At 45.0% G+C, this 13,995-nt stretch overlaps 3 protein-coding genes across 3 annotated transcripts; all 3 read left to right on the top strand.

Annotated features, from left to right (window-relative positions):
• Window positions 1-1,638: 1,638 nt before the first annotated feature.
• On the top strand, window positions 1,639-3,325 carry LOC122405448. Its single transcript, XM_043410200.1, has 2 exons — window positions 1,639-1,822; window positions 3,000-3,325. Exons 1-2 carry the CDS (start codon window positions 1,639-1,641, stop codon window positions 3,323-3,325), a joined length of 510 nt encoding a protein of 169 aa, XP_043266135.1.
• A 3,331-nt stretch (window positions 3,326-6,656) lies between these two features.
• LOC122405387 lies at window positions 6,657-8,748 on the top strand. The gene is made up of 3 exons (XM_043410076.1): window positions 6,657-6,879; window positions 7,158-7,343; window positions 8,360-8,748. Exons 1-3 carry the CDS (start codon window positions 6,657-6,659, stop codon window positions 8,746-8,748), a joined length of 798 nt encoding a protein of 265 aa, XP_043266011.1.
• Window positions 8,749-11,164: 2,416 nt separating this feature from the next.
• On the top strand, window positions 11,165-13,995 carry LOC122405137. The gene is made up of 2 exons (XM_043409665.1): window positions 11,165-11,522; window positions 13,661-13,995. Exons 1-2 carry the CDS (start codon window positions 11,165-11,167, stop codon window positions 13,993-13,995), a joined length of 693 nt encoding a protein of 230 aa, XP_043265600.1.

Here is a 13,995-nt window from a genome sequence, read left to right as displayed (position 1 = left end):
TTCTTGAATTTCTCAGACGGAAATAAAATTAAAAAGGATGAGTATAGGACTTTTAAGGTTCGAGTAAAAAATGTACCCAGTTATAATACGCTGTTCTCAAAATTATTAATTAAAGTATACACGAATTAATTATTCTGTCAAATTTTGTTGAAATCGATAAGGCTCTCGTCCGAGATTTCTCTCGTGAAACGCGTCGGACGTTAAACGTTTCGCGATTTATGACCGTGAACATGGCGATTCCGTTGGCTGCAATTTATTCAGTGATTTAGCACGACGTGGTGGGAGGTTTATGAACTCTCCTCGTTACGCAACCGCAATTAGGAGAACGTTTCGCGGATGTTAATTGAAACACGCGCTCGTTCGACGCGAAGACGAACCGGGCAATTAGCGACAATGGCGTCCGACGACACCGAGATTCTCCGTTTTTCTCGCGACGTTCTCGGTAACGGGACAGAGAAACGCCCTTTTTTATTTGCGCGACGATTTACTTGTTACGAAGAAAGAACTCCAGAAAGAGTCTGGCAATTCTTTCTCACGAAACCGACGCGTTAGGACTGCTCTAGCGACGGCTATAAGCTGATAAAAGTTCCGTCATTTTGAGCAATCTTAACTCCTAACCCCTTATCTTTATATGTATTTTATAAGTAGACATGTTATACGCTGCAAAATTCAAAATAAATATTTTGAGAAAAAGGCTTGATATCAAATATTATCCATGAGTTCTATTGGAGAGAAAAGGGCTAGAATCTACAAAAATACAATGGATACTGGTACCAAACATAAAAATAGAATACTTGTCGAATTTTTACGGCTACTCAATTTCTGCAAAACTCTGTCCAGAAGTGTGCAAACCCCGAATCATAAATTCCAAGTTGCTATGAAAATTCCACGATTGATCCCTCGATAAAGCGTTTCTAGACTCGAAGGCCCCCCCATACGATGGGAGGCACTGTCAGTTTCGCGTTTCGAGGATTATCAGAACGTTTCCTTTCCCTCTCCGTGTCTCCCTCGCAATGGACGTCGGCGTAACCAGGCCAGAGATGTACTTGGCTGCTGCTAACTCATCGGGCCGATTACTCGAGTGTGAAACGAACCTGGATGGTCGATCGACGCTCACAGCTACGTTTCAACGGGCACGTTAGTCCTCCATCCTCCTGGAAATATTCGGGGGGCTGCTCTGTCCCGCTAACGACGTCGTCCAATGATCGGAGAGAACAGTGGTCGGAGGCGGACGGGGGATGGTAGACGAATCCTTCGTCACGCGTCAGTACCAACATAGATGGTCTCCTTCCCTGGACTTTTCGCGATCCAGCTATATAAACTAATGGTCCGGCCTAGGACGAATGTCAGTTGACATTTCAATTTGCTAGCAAGCTCGTCCGTCGTCCGTTGCGATCGGTCCCCGTGTCATTCCAGCTCGGGCCAATCCCCGTGCTACCTCGGAACACTCCTCGTCAAGCTGCCGCGAGGTGCACTTCCTCCACAGTACGTGACGTTTCATCCGCTCGTGACTCGTGAAAATTAACATCATCCCTAGGTCGAGCCTCTTTGGGAATCGAAGTGTACCCGACGTTTCGTCGATTTGTTGGTTGATATTCTGGCGCGACGCTGGTGAACAGCGCCGGATGCGACAGGAGGATGCTGCTGCTGTACCCGCTGCTCTTCCTGCCTCTGCTGACGGCCACGGAGACCACACGGCCCACCGTGATGCAGGATGTACGGAGGCTGCAGCCGGATGACACCAGGAGCCCCGCGGAGTGGATCGGTGACGGGATCCTGAACGTCGTCGACACTGTCCTCCCTGCATCGTCCTCCGTGGAAGGTACATGAAAATTAACTGTAAACCCTAGATAACGCTAACACTGAAACCTGAACGCCGTCCAGGCCTGGAAAGAAATTTAGTTGAACTGGTAAACTCCAGTAATTGGGACGTGGTCCCAAGATAATCTTTGTGAGATGAACTCCTGTGATTCTGAGATTAAAGGGGACTTGATACAATTTTTAATTTGTTCGAATGGAGTAGTAAAGGAATTTTAATTTTGTAGATAATTGAGTTGAATAGAACTTAATCTCTATTTTGATATCGAATGCAAATATTATTATTATTAACGAATAATTCTGTTAACTTGAAACAATTTTAAGTTTGATCAAATCATCGTACGATACTGTGGATAATAAATTTGTAGCGTTGCAATTGAAAGTGCAAATAATTGCAATACACTAAAAATTGCATTTTACGATTCCTAACGATGAACAAAATGAATAAATCGAAACTAAAGTCGTCGATTTAATAGATCGAAATAAATTATCACACGTGTTCTGGATCCAATTTACCATAAAATAATTTTCTATTTGAGTCCAGAACTGGTCCTTCCAAGAGATCCAATGTCCGTATTCACGTTCGAATCATGAATTATAGTTCTTTAGACGTTGACAGGAAGTCCTAGAAAGCGTGTGAACTTGGTTCGGTGTCGACTGATCAGACCTCCATCGGTAAAATCGTAGGAAATTACGCTGAAACGTTAATCTCACGATGCTAAAGGAGCGTGTAATTACAGAGGCTTGTTACCGGCATCTAATGCATGTCGTAATGCGATACCTGATCGTTCACGGCACGTGGCCGGCCGACACAAAAACCATAAGTGCTTTCCACTCCAGTTCACTCTATTACCTTGTTCATTTTGCTAACATGGCTAATAAGGAGCGCCTCCTTTTTGTTCCTGGTGTTCCCGTATCACCTGATGCATCGCCGAACCCATAAAAACGTAACGCAGTTTTATTGCATTCTGTCTAATTAACAGGACAAGTCTCGCTCCAAAAAGCTCTCCTCTCGGTTGGATAAATAAACGTTCGATTTAATGTCCTTTTAATTTTCCTTAACCTCGAACCTGATCCCCGTTTTTCATTTACAGTAAACAGTAACAGGATGTTTCGCAACTTTCTACATCCGGACGAATTCCTCAAAGAATTCTAATATTTAAATTATGGTTTTGTTGCAGCTCGCAAGAAGAAGAAGCTGAAGTTGAACAAATACCTGATACCTTTGATCGTCGGTTTCATGCTGATCAAGTCGATCCTTCTGCCCATCGCGCTGAAAACCCTAGCCATTCTGAGTGGCAAGGCAGTGGTTCTCAGTTTGATGAGTCTGATCTTGGCAGCCATAGTCGGGCTCAAGAAGGTCGCCCAAAGTCACTCAGCGGGCGGCTACGACGTCGTGAACGTACCCTTGAGTAAATACAGGAGGCAGGACCTGTTCGAAATGGCGGACGAAACGGCGGAATCCGAACCTTATAAATATTATAGAGATCGACATAAAAGGAAGTAAACAATATCTGTAATTATTCAACGTCTTCTTCATTCTCCTTCCCTGTTCCTCCTGGTCTCAATTATCAAATAATTAAATTAAGGGTGGATAGTAGGTCTTCTGTAATCGTCTTATTAATTACCATGATTAATTCACTTTCTCCGCGGAACAAGTATTTTTAGCGCTCAGTATTGCCAAACATACTTGATCTCCGGAATTAGCGTGAAGAAGATTGGTCTCGGTTGTAGGAGCAAGCTAACCATTTGAACAAATAAAGGATCGTGCTTGGAAATCGTGCGCAAACAAAAGGCACTAAACCATAGAAAGTGTTTCCAATCAGCGGCACGCGATATCATCTTGCGCGAGTCGATTCCGTGGAAACTAGATCGAACAATGGGAATAACGATTGATCGACCCGAGTTTCCAACAGCGCGTTACGTAATCGTGCCGCGCGGAGAAAGTTCATCTCGAATACCGAGAATTACAAACCCACGTTTGGAACTCGTGTGGCCAGTGTCACGGACCTTGAACTTAGTCCACTATCGCCGAGCAAATGTACAAAATTCAAATATAAGAATCTTGGAATTCGTCTGTGATTATTTGGATTAAGGATGTTGTGAAGGCTTTGATACCTCGTTTGCATTCAGTACACCTTGCACCGTATGAGAACAGAACTATGTCGACCTAGAGTCGGGCCGTGGGAAGGCTGGATTCGGAAGAAAGTAATTCGGACGCAACAGTCGTCGGAATTGAATCATCGTCGAAAGCAGCGTGAATAGCCGCGAAAAAATTTCTCTGTTTAACGCTTGCCAATTAGCATTCTGGATCCCTGTTTCTCTTTCACTCTCTCCGTCTGCAAACGACCGTGCCCTTTTTCGGGATACTTTTTTCCCCCAAAACCGATCGGAAGTAAGAGACTTCGTGGACGGACGTAACCTAGAAAACTGTGAAAATCTTTCGTTTCGAGCACGGGTACCGTTAAGAGAAGAGACGACGTGGTTCCGCGAGACTGTTAAATATTTAAAGAGACCCGGAGCGAGACAATGGAGGCGGCTCTCGCGAATAAGGCAGTTGCCATTCCGAGGCGGTTGCCGTACGACAAATGTCCCCGATGAGATACGCATTGTTGTACATTGTTTGTCAGACGCGCGACATCCTCTGGGCTACTTATCGACGATCGTTAAATTACGCTCGCGTAAGACGTTTCAATTAAAACGGGGCACGTGTTTGGATACTGAAATGATTCGAGGTTAATTGGAATTACAGCAAATCCTCCGTTCTACGAATCACCGGGCGCCTGAATGCTCTATCATTCGAACGAGAAGGAGGACAGGTGAAAGTGATGATCGTAACAATTTTGGCGAAGTCACTGATACATTGTAGACCTAGAAAAATGTATAACAACACTTCTATCTACGGTTTTTCCTTGACTAAACAGGTTAAATTACAAATTCCAATGAGGATAAATAAATGAAATAATCGACAAACCCGGTAGATCACCCATTACTATATATGATCGTTTAGTGTCAATTTATATTTGATATAACGTTTTCTTATCCAAGTCCAAGGTAGAAGGAGACGAACGACAGTCGCGACGAACATTATTAACAAAAAGGGAAATTGTTCGAATGGGTGTTATATCAGAGAACCCGTCGATGATGTAACCCGTGATTTCAAACGACCAACGTGTCTGTGGGTCAAGGTGAACAGCTCGATGCACGTGGAGTTACCTGAATGCACCGACCTCGTCCGTGGAAGATTTTCGATTCTAACGACCGCGAGTATGGACGAGCGTGGAAGAAGTTCGAGGAGAATTACACACGTCCCCGAAGCCTCGAATATATTCAGCTGTCCAGAGTCCTCTTCTTCGTTAGACAATAACCATTATTAACGGCAGGCTGCGATAGCCGCGCTTTCAGGCTTTAAAATCGTTGGACAAACGTCGCTCGTTTACCTGTCCGCTCGTAAAATCGAACCATTCGCGGCGTACATCCACCAGAGATCTCGACAACGAGGTCTGGAATGCAAAGTATGAATGCCGAGGCATTTGATTTCTCGACGGTGACTAAACGCCAATGAATTTCGATTTAATTATTCGTCACGGCTTTTAAGTGATAAGGACTGGTTGGGGGGAATTTTTAAAGAAGGATATTCGTTAACGACGGATTTTTAATCGTAAATTCCGGAAGGATCGTCGAAAGTTACTGGATTCTATGACAAGTCTGAGTTAAATATAGCTTTGAAATATTTGTCGAGGAACAGGAAAGTTGTTTCGTACTGTGAATCGTCGAGACAAGGTAAGGGGTGACACTTTTTGGCCCATTGATCTGCTAGTATGGTTTGAATATAGATTAATAAGACTGTAGTAAAATTTCAGAGGAATATATCTGCTCGATTGACGCCTAATTCTGTCGCGAGCGCTGACAATAGCTGGAGATTTCAATGCCTGGAACGCGGGATCATGGGAGATTCCAATGACTGGGAGACTCCCGTGATCCCGCGTACCAGGCATTGGAATCTCCAGCTATTTCCAGTGTTCGCGACGATATTAAGCGTTAATTGAGCAGATATGTTCTTTAGAAATAAACGATGAAAAGGTTTTCGACCGCCAACACACAATTCTCTTCTGATTCCAGATAAATGCAAAATTTTATTACAATTTCCTTAAGCTATATTAACCCAGTGATCCACGCATTGAGCAAACAAAACGAGAAAAGTGTTCTCTACGAAATTTTCGAAAGAAACAATTAACAAACTCGAATCCCCGTGGAGTTACAATGACAATTGAATTTCTCTCTCGCTACAAAACAACTTTCTTCCAAATTTAATCCACGCATGCTGCATATAATGCCTCTCGAACGGCTTTTACGTCTCCCATAATCTCGCCCCCCTCTCATCCGTCGTCTTAAACGCATCAACCTCGAGATGCACCCAAGTCCCAGACGGTCCCTGACTAGGTTTCCCCTACTGACCCAAATCCCGGGGACCTACGCGGACCACCAATATCAGGGATCGCCTGGACTAAGGTCCGCCCAGCTACGACTGCTTCGTCGACTCACGAAAGAGTCGGTCGGCCGTTTGTTTAAAAAATTATCGAAGAAAGTTCCCGTCTGCTGGAAGGTGGGCAACGCGACGATGACGGCCGACGTGCCTTTGGCCGTTTGTCGTCGTCATACGCGTCATCGAACGGAGTGGGGATATTGGGGAGGGTCCCCTGCCGGTGCACACCTATAAAGATAGACGGTACGGAAGGTCAGATCACACTTTGCCCCGAAAATTTTCCGAGCAACGTACTCCTCAGTCTACGACGCGTGTTCTTTCGTTGTGCATGTTCCAGAGGATACTTGTGACCATGAACAAGTTGGTGATTTTGGGACTTCTGGCGGCGTCCGCGATGGCTGTGCCCGCACCAGAATCTAACCACGCGCAGACGAACAGGGATCTCGATTGCCTCGAGCAAGAGAACGCGCTGTTCAGCTGCATCTTCGTGAAGACCGTCAGCACCCTGGACAGGGCTGCCAGGTCCAGCGACATCGACATCGTCGACGGCGTGAAGTTCGTGCGGGATACGCCGAGTGAGTCTTACACAGGGATTTCGAATCGATACTTGCATGAAGACACTGTGATAAAAATATTTCATGGTTTATTTAACTCCATCGGGGTGACAGAGTTCCGAAATAATACTACACTTCAGAGATAGATTCTACACGAAAGAACAGTAACTGAAGTTCATATAAACGTGTGCCCTGTTCGACTCCATTTCCAAGTTATAACGAATCTCTTCTTGAGAATATTGTACCTATTTACCTTCAGAAAGAACACAGTTTTGAAAGTGTACCATTATTAATTACAGTGGAACGCAGCGGAAAAGATCTGAGGGCCGAGATGGACATAATGAACGAGCTGCCGAACGACACGTCCGATAGGGCAATGAAGCTGATCAGCATGCTGTACGAGTCCGCGATGTCCTTCATGAAGTCCCACAGCTTGAAGTTGAGCATGCCCGAGGACGGATCGATTTCCCGCGCTCTCAGCGAAGGTAACTTTCCATCTTCCGCTATGATAGAGCCTGGTTACGCAATGCTTCCCTCCCTTGGACGATACCTCGACTCATTCAACGTCACGGATCCGCGGCGTCATCGAATAAACCGAGCCTTTCACCTTCGTGATATCTGTACTCGTCGCCGGGGCAACCTGTTCCGGATAAACTCGTTCCTCGCGAGCCTACCGATTTTCCCTTTCCTTCTGAAACCCTGCTCCGCGATACGAAAAAGGACGCTGGTCCTGTTCCCTGACTCTAGGCGACTCGTGCAAATACACTTTCGAGTGTTTGCGTTCGAACGTTTGCGGAGATCTTGACATTCTTCGGACTTCGGTTCTCGCGAAGTACACTTCGGGAATTCTTCGTTGATTCGAGAAAATTTGGGGTCGGTACTCGGTAGATTTCTATCCCCCGTCGATGGTTCGAAGAGCGAAGTTGTGGAGGATGTTGGCCGGACGAAGTATCTTGGCCTAAACTTTCGTTCTAGGTTCACGGTTTTCAGAGATCCGTTAAAAGGATATTGACGAGAGACTTGAGCAAGAATGTGTCATTTACCCAGAATTAACCCCTTAACTTACAATTTATTGGTTACGAAAAATATAGATTTGTTTTGCAGAAATAACGAGTGAATGGCTTAAATTGTGAAACTTGACATGAAGAACTTGTGACGAGTCAGACACATTATTGTATGGCAGGGGATTAATTTCTTGGACAACATACCTATCTAAGCGACTTTCTGTTCTTGATCTTTGCAACGCGATCATAAACCTCTTTACTCTAAGCAGATTCAAATATTCATTCCCTAAGAACTTTCTAAACGTATGCGACTTAGCCTCTTCTTCGTCTGCCCATTGTCAAATACTCTGCAGTCGAACTCTGGATCTTTGCTTTCACAGTAACAAACATTCAAACGATAATGCAAAGTTCTGACTATTTAGGAGTCTGACGGAAGATTTATCCCGTTCCTGATCAACTCGAAACCCAAATTTACCATTTCAACGTCTGGTTTCCAGGTCGTGGTAAGATCAAGAAGATGATCCTGCCCCTGATCGCCGTCGTGGGACTGAAGCTGTTCGCTCTGGTGCCCATCCTCCTCGGAGGTTTAGGCCTCCTGGTGTTGAAGGCTCTGTTCGTTGGCAAAATGGCGCTCCTATTGGCCGGTGTGTTGGGTTTCCAAAAGCTGTTCGGCAGCAACGGCTCTGGACCCGGTGGTTTCTTCAGCAAGAACGCCCAACAGACACCCGCGTGGCTGGACAATACTGGCCAAGCCTGGTCAGCCGGTTCAGCAACCGGAGTTCAATCTCAAGGCTACTATAAGCGAAGCTTCGACATCGACGATGGAAAGGACGCCCAGTCGATGGCGTACTCTGCTCAGGTACCGAGCATGAACGAAGCCCATTAGGGCAATATCGACTCTACGATCGGTGGCAACAGCATCCACCATGGAGGCCATAATTCGAGCCTGGCTCGTCCCTCAGGACTGCTGGGCTCACAATCGACTGCTAGATTAGTAATTTATACAACACGTAAATTATTTGGTACTCTTCTGTATTAATAAATTATTTCTATTAAGAATGTCTTGGATTTTTCCTTCTCCACGCAATATCCGTAATATACAATAGAGTGAAAGATGCACTCATGCAAGATGGAGTATTTATATTATTCAGTTTATTCTGCGTACGTTTTTTTCCATACTGGCAGGTGCTAATAATATGTAGAGTTGGTGGTAATTATTGATAATATGCTGAGGTAAACACAAGATGGATTAGGTGGATAGTTGAGTCCAAGTTTTGAGCATTTTGATACCAAGTTGGATCATCGTTCTAATACTGTGGGAGGATCATGTGGAGGGCTTAAAGAATAACCAAGTAGCCATCGAAAGTGGGCCATGTTGCAAATACTTATTCACGAGGAAAACAACTGAGTCTATAAACATGACCCTAAGAATAAGAATCTTGGTGTAACAAATTTTATCTCAAATAGTATGAAACACCTTCCCTCTGCCCTCCTGGAAACCCCTAAAGAGTAACTAAATGGTAGCTATCAGAAGACTGCCATATTGTTGGATCTCGACAAACGATTCCAAAATGAAAATTGCACACTCATGAAATTATAAAAAGAAACTAGAATCAAAATTTTAATCTACAAAAATACGAATATGAAGATTAAGGAACCAGTTTGGTGAGATTAGGATGGATTTTGAGTAGAATGAGCGCTTCTGGTTCGATCGTTCGGTGTGTGGCTTCGTCATAGCGGTGTCGATCGTCGAAAGCAGCGTCGATTTCTAATTTGAAGAAATTATTTATGCACGGTTCGGGCCGGCAAGGCCTCGGTGCATAGAAAACACGTCGTACGTGATTAGTTTCAACGGGCATGAAATATCGACATCTTTATCGCGCCGCGCGGCGACGATCGCCGAGGCTCATATGCGATTCCGATCGGTCCGCGGGCATACCAAAGCTTCGTTCTCGCTTCCACCGGCGGCGCTGTACTCTCTTTTTCCCGGTGTTCTCCTTCCCTTTCTTCCATCATGCACGCCGTTCCATTTCTCTCGTTCTCGCTCGCAGAAAGATTCGGGCCACGCCGATTTTGCATGCCGCTACGCCTCACACGACGACCAATGAAACCTAATTTTTTACCATAATCTCTTTATGGCGGGGCACCTGTTTGCTTCGAAGAAAAATCAAATCTTTTTTCACGTTGCATGTTCCGACACTTCGAGGTTTTCAAATTTCATGCTCGACAAGATGAAGCTGCCGAAAGACTCACAGACTCGAATGGAACGAAATCTTTTTAAATTGGTGGAGCTAATTTGATATCTTATGCTGCTGTTATGTGTTATGTCTACTAAAGGGTGCTATCCAGTTAGTACCATATGGCTTCAACCATTTAACAAAAAAAAAGTAAATCCCTCTGGAAGAACATCAGCCACAACTAGTTTAAAGACTACTAAGTAATAATCTGGCTCGAATTAAACTTCCATTAGGAACTTATTGGCAATTGTCCGGCGACATTCACCTTCGCAGGATGGGCAATGAAACGCGTGGACGATGAATTTTGTGGAGACACGGCATTCTGCGCGCGACAAAGAACCATTGTACCTGTCGAACGGATTCCACCCTTTATGCTTCCTTCTGCAGCATGAGATCCCATTGTGTGTCCATGCGCGACACTGTTTCACGTTCTGAGTCACGGTTTATCGCTTTCTAGTCGCGTCTGGTGGACTGGTTTTGTTTTCCAATTTGGACGAAGATGAAATTCGATCGAACGACAGATCCATAGCTTCCGACTATCGCGATCATCTATTATTGCCATATATAATACTCTATAAAGTTCTTCATCGACTTTTCGTTCTAATGGGCGCTCCCCGGTCGAATCTAAAACGTGTACTACTCCGCACGTGACGGTATAACGAATCACGCGTATAATTCTAAATCAATTAAGAACCCATAAGGGACCACCGAACATAATACTGCCACTGACGTTGCGATTCGCGAGAGGTGCGATTCCGTCGACTATATTTATTTTCCTTGCAAACAATGCTTCTGACGAAGGAACTGTGGATCGCTCGAAAGTGATCCCGGGTAAAAGGAAAATTAGTTTCTATCGACAGACTCTACGTCACGAGACCATCGGCGTGCATGCCACGGGGAGAGACGTTGGAATTAAAATTCCTGACACCACGGTCCTTGCACGTCGCTTGCCAAATGGTTCAAACTGGCCCCACCATCGATCGCGGGCCGACGTATAAAAGAAAAATAGCCCCTGGGGGCAAACAGTCAAAATCAGAGCCTCGACCTCGCGATAGCAATACGATAATGCACGGGAAACTGCTGATCCTTTTGGCGCTGACGGCGTGCGTCGTCGCTGAGGATGTCACGGTTACGGGAACCACGGAGACCAAGTTGATCAAATCGATGGACGAGCTGAACCAAAGGAACAGTATTGGGATCTACGGCGACATGCTCACCCTGGAGAAGGTGGACGTGGACGAGGACCGTGAAACTATACTCAGCGACGACCCCCTCGTGAGCAGGATCGAGAAGTTTCTGAGGACTCGCAAGGTTCAGGTACATTTCCCCAGCGATGGATCCACTGCTGACGTCTTTGGTCGCGCTCTGGGCCAGAAGGACGTCGGGGTGGAACTTAGGGCACTGACAACCGGGGCTTCAGAAGGTGAGGTTACGTTCGAAGGATTTATAGATTTTGCGACAGAATTCTGAGTTAGAGAGTTTTTAATTGCTTGGAAAGAAAATTCTGATCTTGTGGAGAGTTTAGTTAGATCTCTGTTGCATAATGTAACCGATCAGTTCAATTTTATGGAACCCTTCTCAAGAATTAACGATGTCATAAATATGTAATTAAATGATAACGACATTTTTTAATCTACAAAAATTAACTTGTAACCCATTGGAAAGGAAATATTGTAAAAGTGTAACTTAGCACGATTTCCTATTTAAAAAGACGAATGTTGCGCCAACGTTTCCTAGAGGGCGATATCGTCCACTTCAGGAATTGCTGACTTGGATATTGATGCTACAGAGATGTAACAAACATATAGAATCTCTACAGAAATCTACAGAGAGAGAAAAAGGATATATTTGAAAATACTGCTAAAATTACAAGCCAAAATAGATATAAAATATAATTTTTTCCTGTGAAATTCAGTAACAATCCAATGTATGAATTACACACTCGAAAAGATGTCAAAATAATGGAAAACAAGCATACCAAAGACCTCAAAAGATAATTCAAACCCGTGACTTAGTAATCAAGATAATTTGACCAATAAATCTGTCCAATTTGTACTCTTTAAACCCAATTAAACTCGAAGGCATAAATTCTGTTGATTGCACCATTAATAACCATGAAAAAAAATTAAATCAACGGGTATCAAACGGTCATAAATAACAGGATAAGTCGGTTTGGAATCGCATTTTACGGTTCAGAAGTGCATTTTATGCATCCCAATCCATTCTACAGTATTCGATAAGAGTCCATGAGAGTATCAGTATCGATAAAAAAAAATTCAGCATTCCACGGAATTTCATGAGATATTGAGTCGACGTTAAAAACGTAAAAATCTCCTGAAAATTCGTCGGTTTCTACGCATGATCCACGAAGCCCACGAGATCTCGGTTGGCGCCAAAGTCACGCGAACTCGGACGCCGCGATCTCCCTTGTGAATGGACCGCGCGTCGATCGCGATCTTATAGCAGTTCGCCTTTCGAAAGTGTCTCCAATAAGGTGGAAGTAAGTCACCGCGGTAAACGACGATTGGCCGGAAAGTGGCACTTCCGGTGGCGCGGTTTCCGATTGGCTGCGCCCACCGATTCTCCCGTTCCTCTTTCGTCGACCCGTTTTCACGCCGGCTAAATTACCTACGGACTTTTTCGCGTTCTCCCGACGAATCTGGACGCTACGCCGTCAGCGTCTCGACGAGAGGCGACGCCAAACCGTGAAGAAGGACGCGAAGAGGGGGAGAAAGTAGCGTGTCTCGAGCATAGAAAGCCGCGAAGACGCGTCCCACTTCCTCCGCATCCGCGTGAACAACGACTGATGCAGGGAAGAAGTGGGCCACTATCGGGATTCCGGGTTTCTGGGACGGCCGTAGAGAGAACACGTCGAACGAGGACCTTGAACGAGAGTGCCACATGTCGAAGAAAGTAGACTCGCCGATAAGTGGCCATTAGACGCTCCTAGAAACCCCTACTCCCCGCCAAAACCGTTCGCCCAACGACGAATTTCACTTAATCCCACCGAATCCCTCGAGTGTGGGCCGCGTTTGTTTTCCCCGAACAGGACGCGGTTCATCGAACAGGGGAAAAAGTTCACGATCCGTCGCGATTAATCACTGAGAACCACACTGACGTTCAAAAGCTTGGAGCGGACTATATACCATTTTTTAGTATTCGAGATTTTATGAAGGATAAGCCGTAAAAAATACAAACCCCCTTTGAAAAGTTAAAAACAAAGTTCTGTAGTGCTCCATATTTGATAGAAATTAATACAGTTATCTTGAGAAATGGATAATTATACGCATGAAAGGTGCAAGTTCTGGTTATTGCCTTATTATACCATCGGTAACAATAACAATTTACGATTGAAAATTGCTATGGAGAGAAGTTTCCAACGGTTTACACGACCGACCGCGCAGTTCCTTAACTGTGCAACGTAGAAGGGTTACACTAACGCCCTCTGTGGATCGATACATCGCCCGCCATTTGAAATATATAAGATATGATTTTTAATCCTCGGAAAAGGGGATTTGATTATAGAGATTTCTGACCCCCGATATTTCCCTTTCGTTCCAGCCCGTACCAAGTTGAAGAAGATCCTGCTGCCACTCCTGCTGGCCCTGAAGCTAAAGGCCATAATCGTCCTTCCAATCGTGATTACTATGATAGGCCTGATAGGCATGAAGGGACTAGGAGCAGGCTTGATGTCCCTTCTTCTGTCGGGAGCAGTGGCCCTCAAGGCTCTCCTGTCGCCACCGCCATCTTACCCTGCCAGGGTGTCCTACGGAATAGTGAAACCCGAGATCCATCACGAGCAATGGCACAGGTCGCAGGAAGAGGTCAATCAACCTTACAGGGGTTGGGCTCCCGAGCTCGGTTCGGACCAATACCCCTATCAAGAACTACCATGA

This window comes from Colletes gigas, unplaced genomic scaffold (assembly GCF_013123115.1).
Source record: "Colletes gigas isolate AHSC1104 unplaced genomic scaffold, ASM1312311v1 Colletes_gigas_Sc00004, whole genome shotgun sequence".
NCBI classification, from domain to species: Eukaryota; Metazoa; Arthropoda; class Insecta; order Hymenoptera; family Colletidae; genus Colletes; species Colletes gigas.
This window is presented reverse-complemented; position numbering and strand designations above follow the sequence as displayed.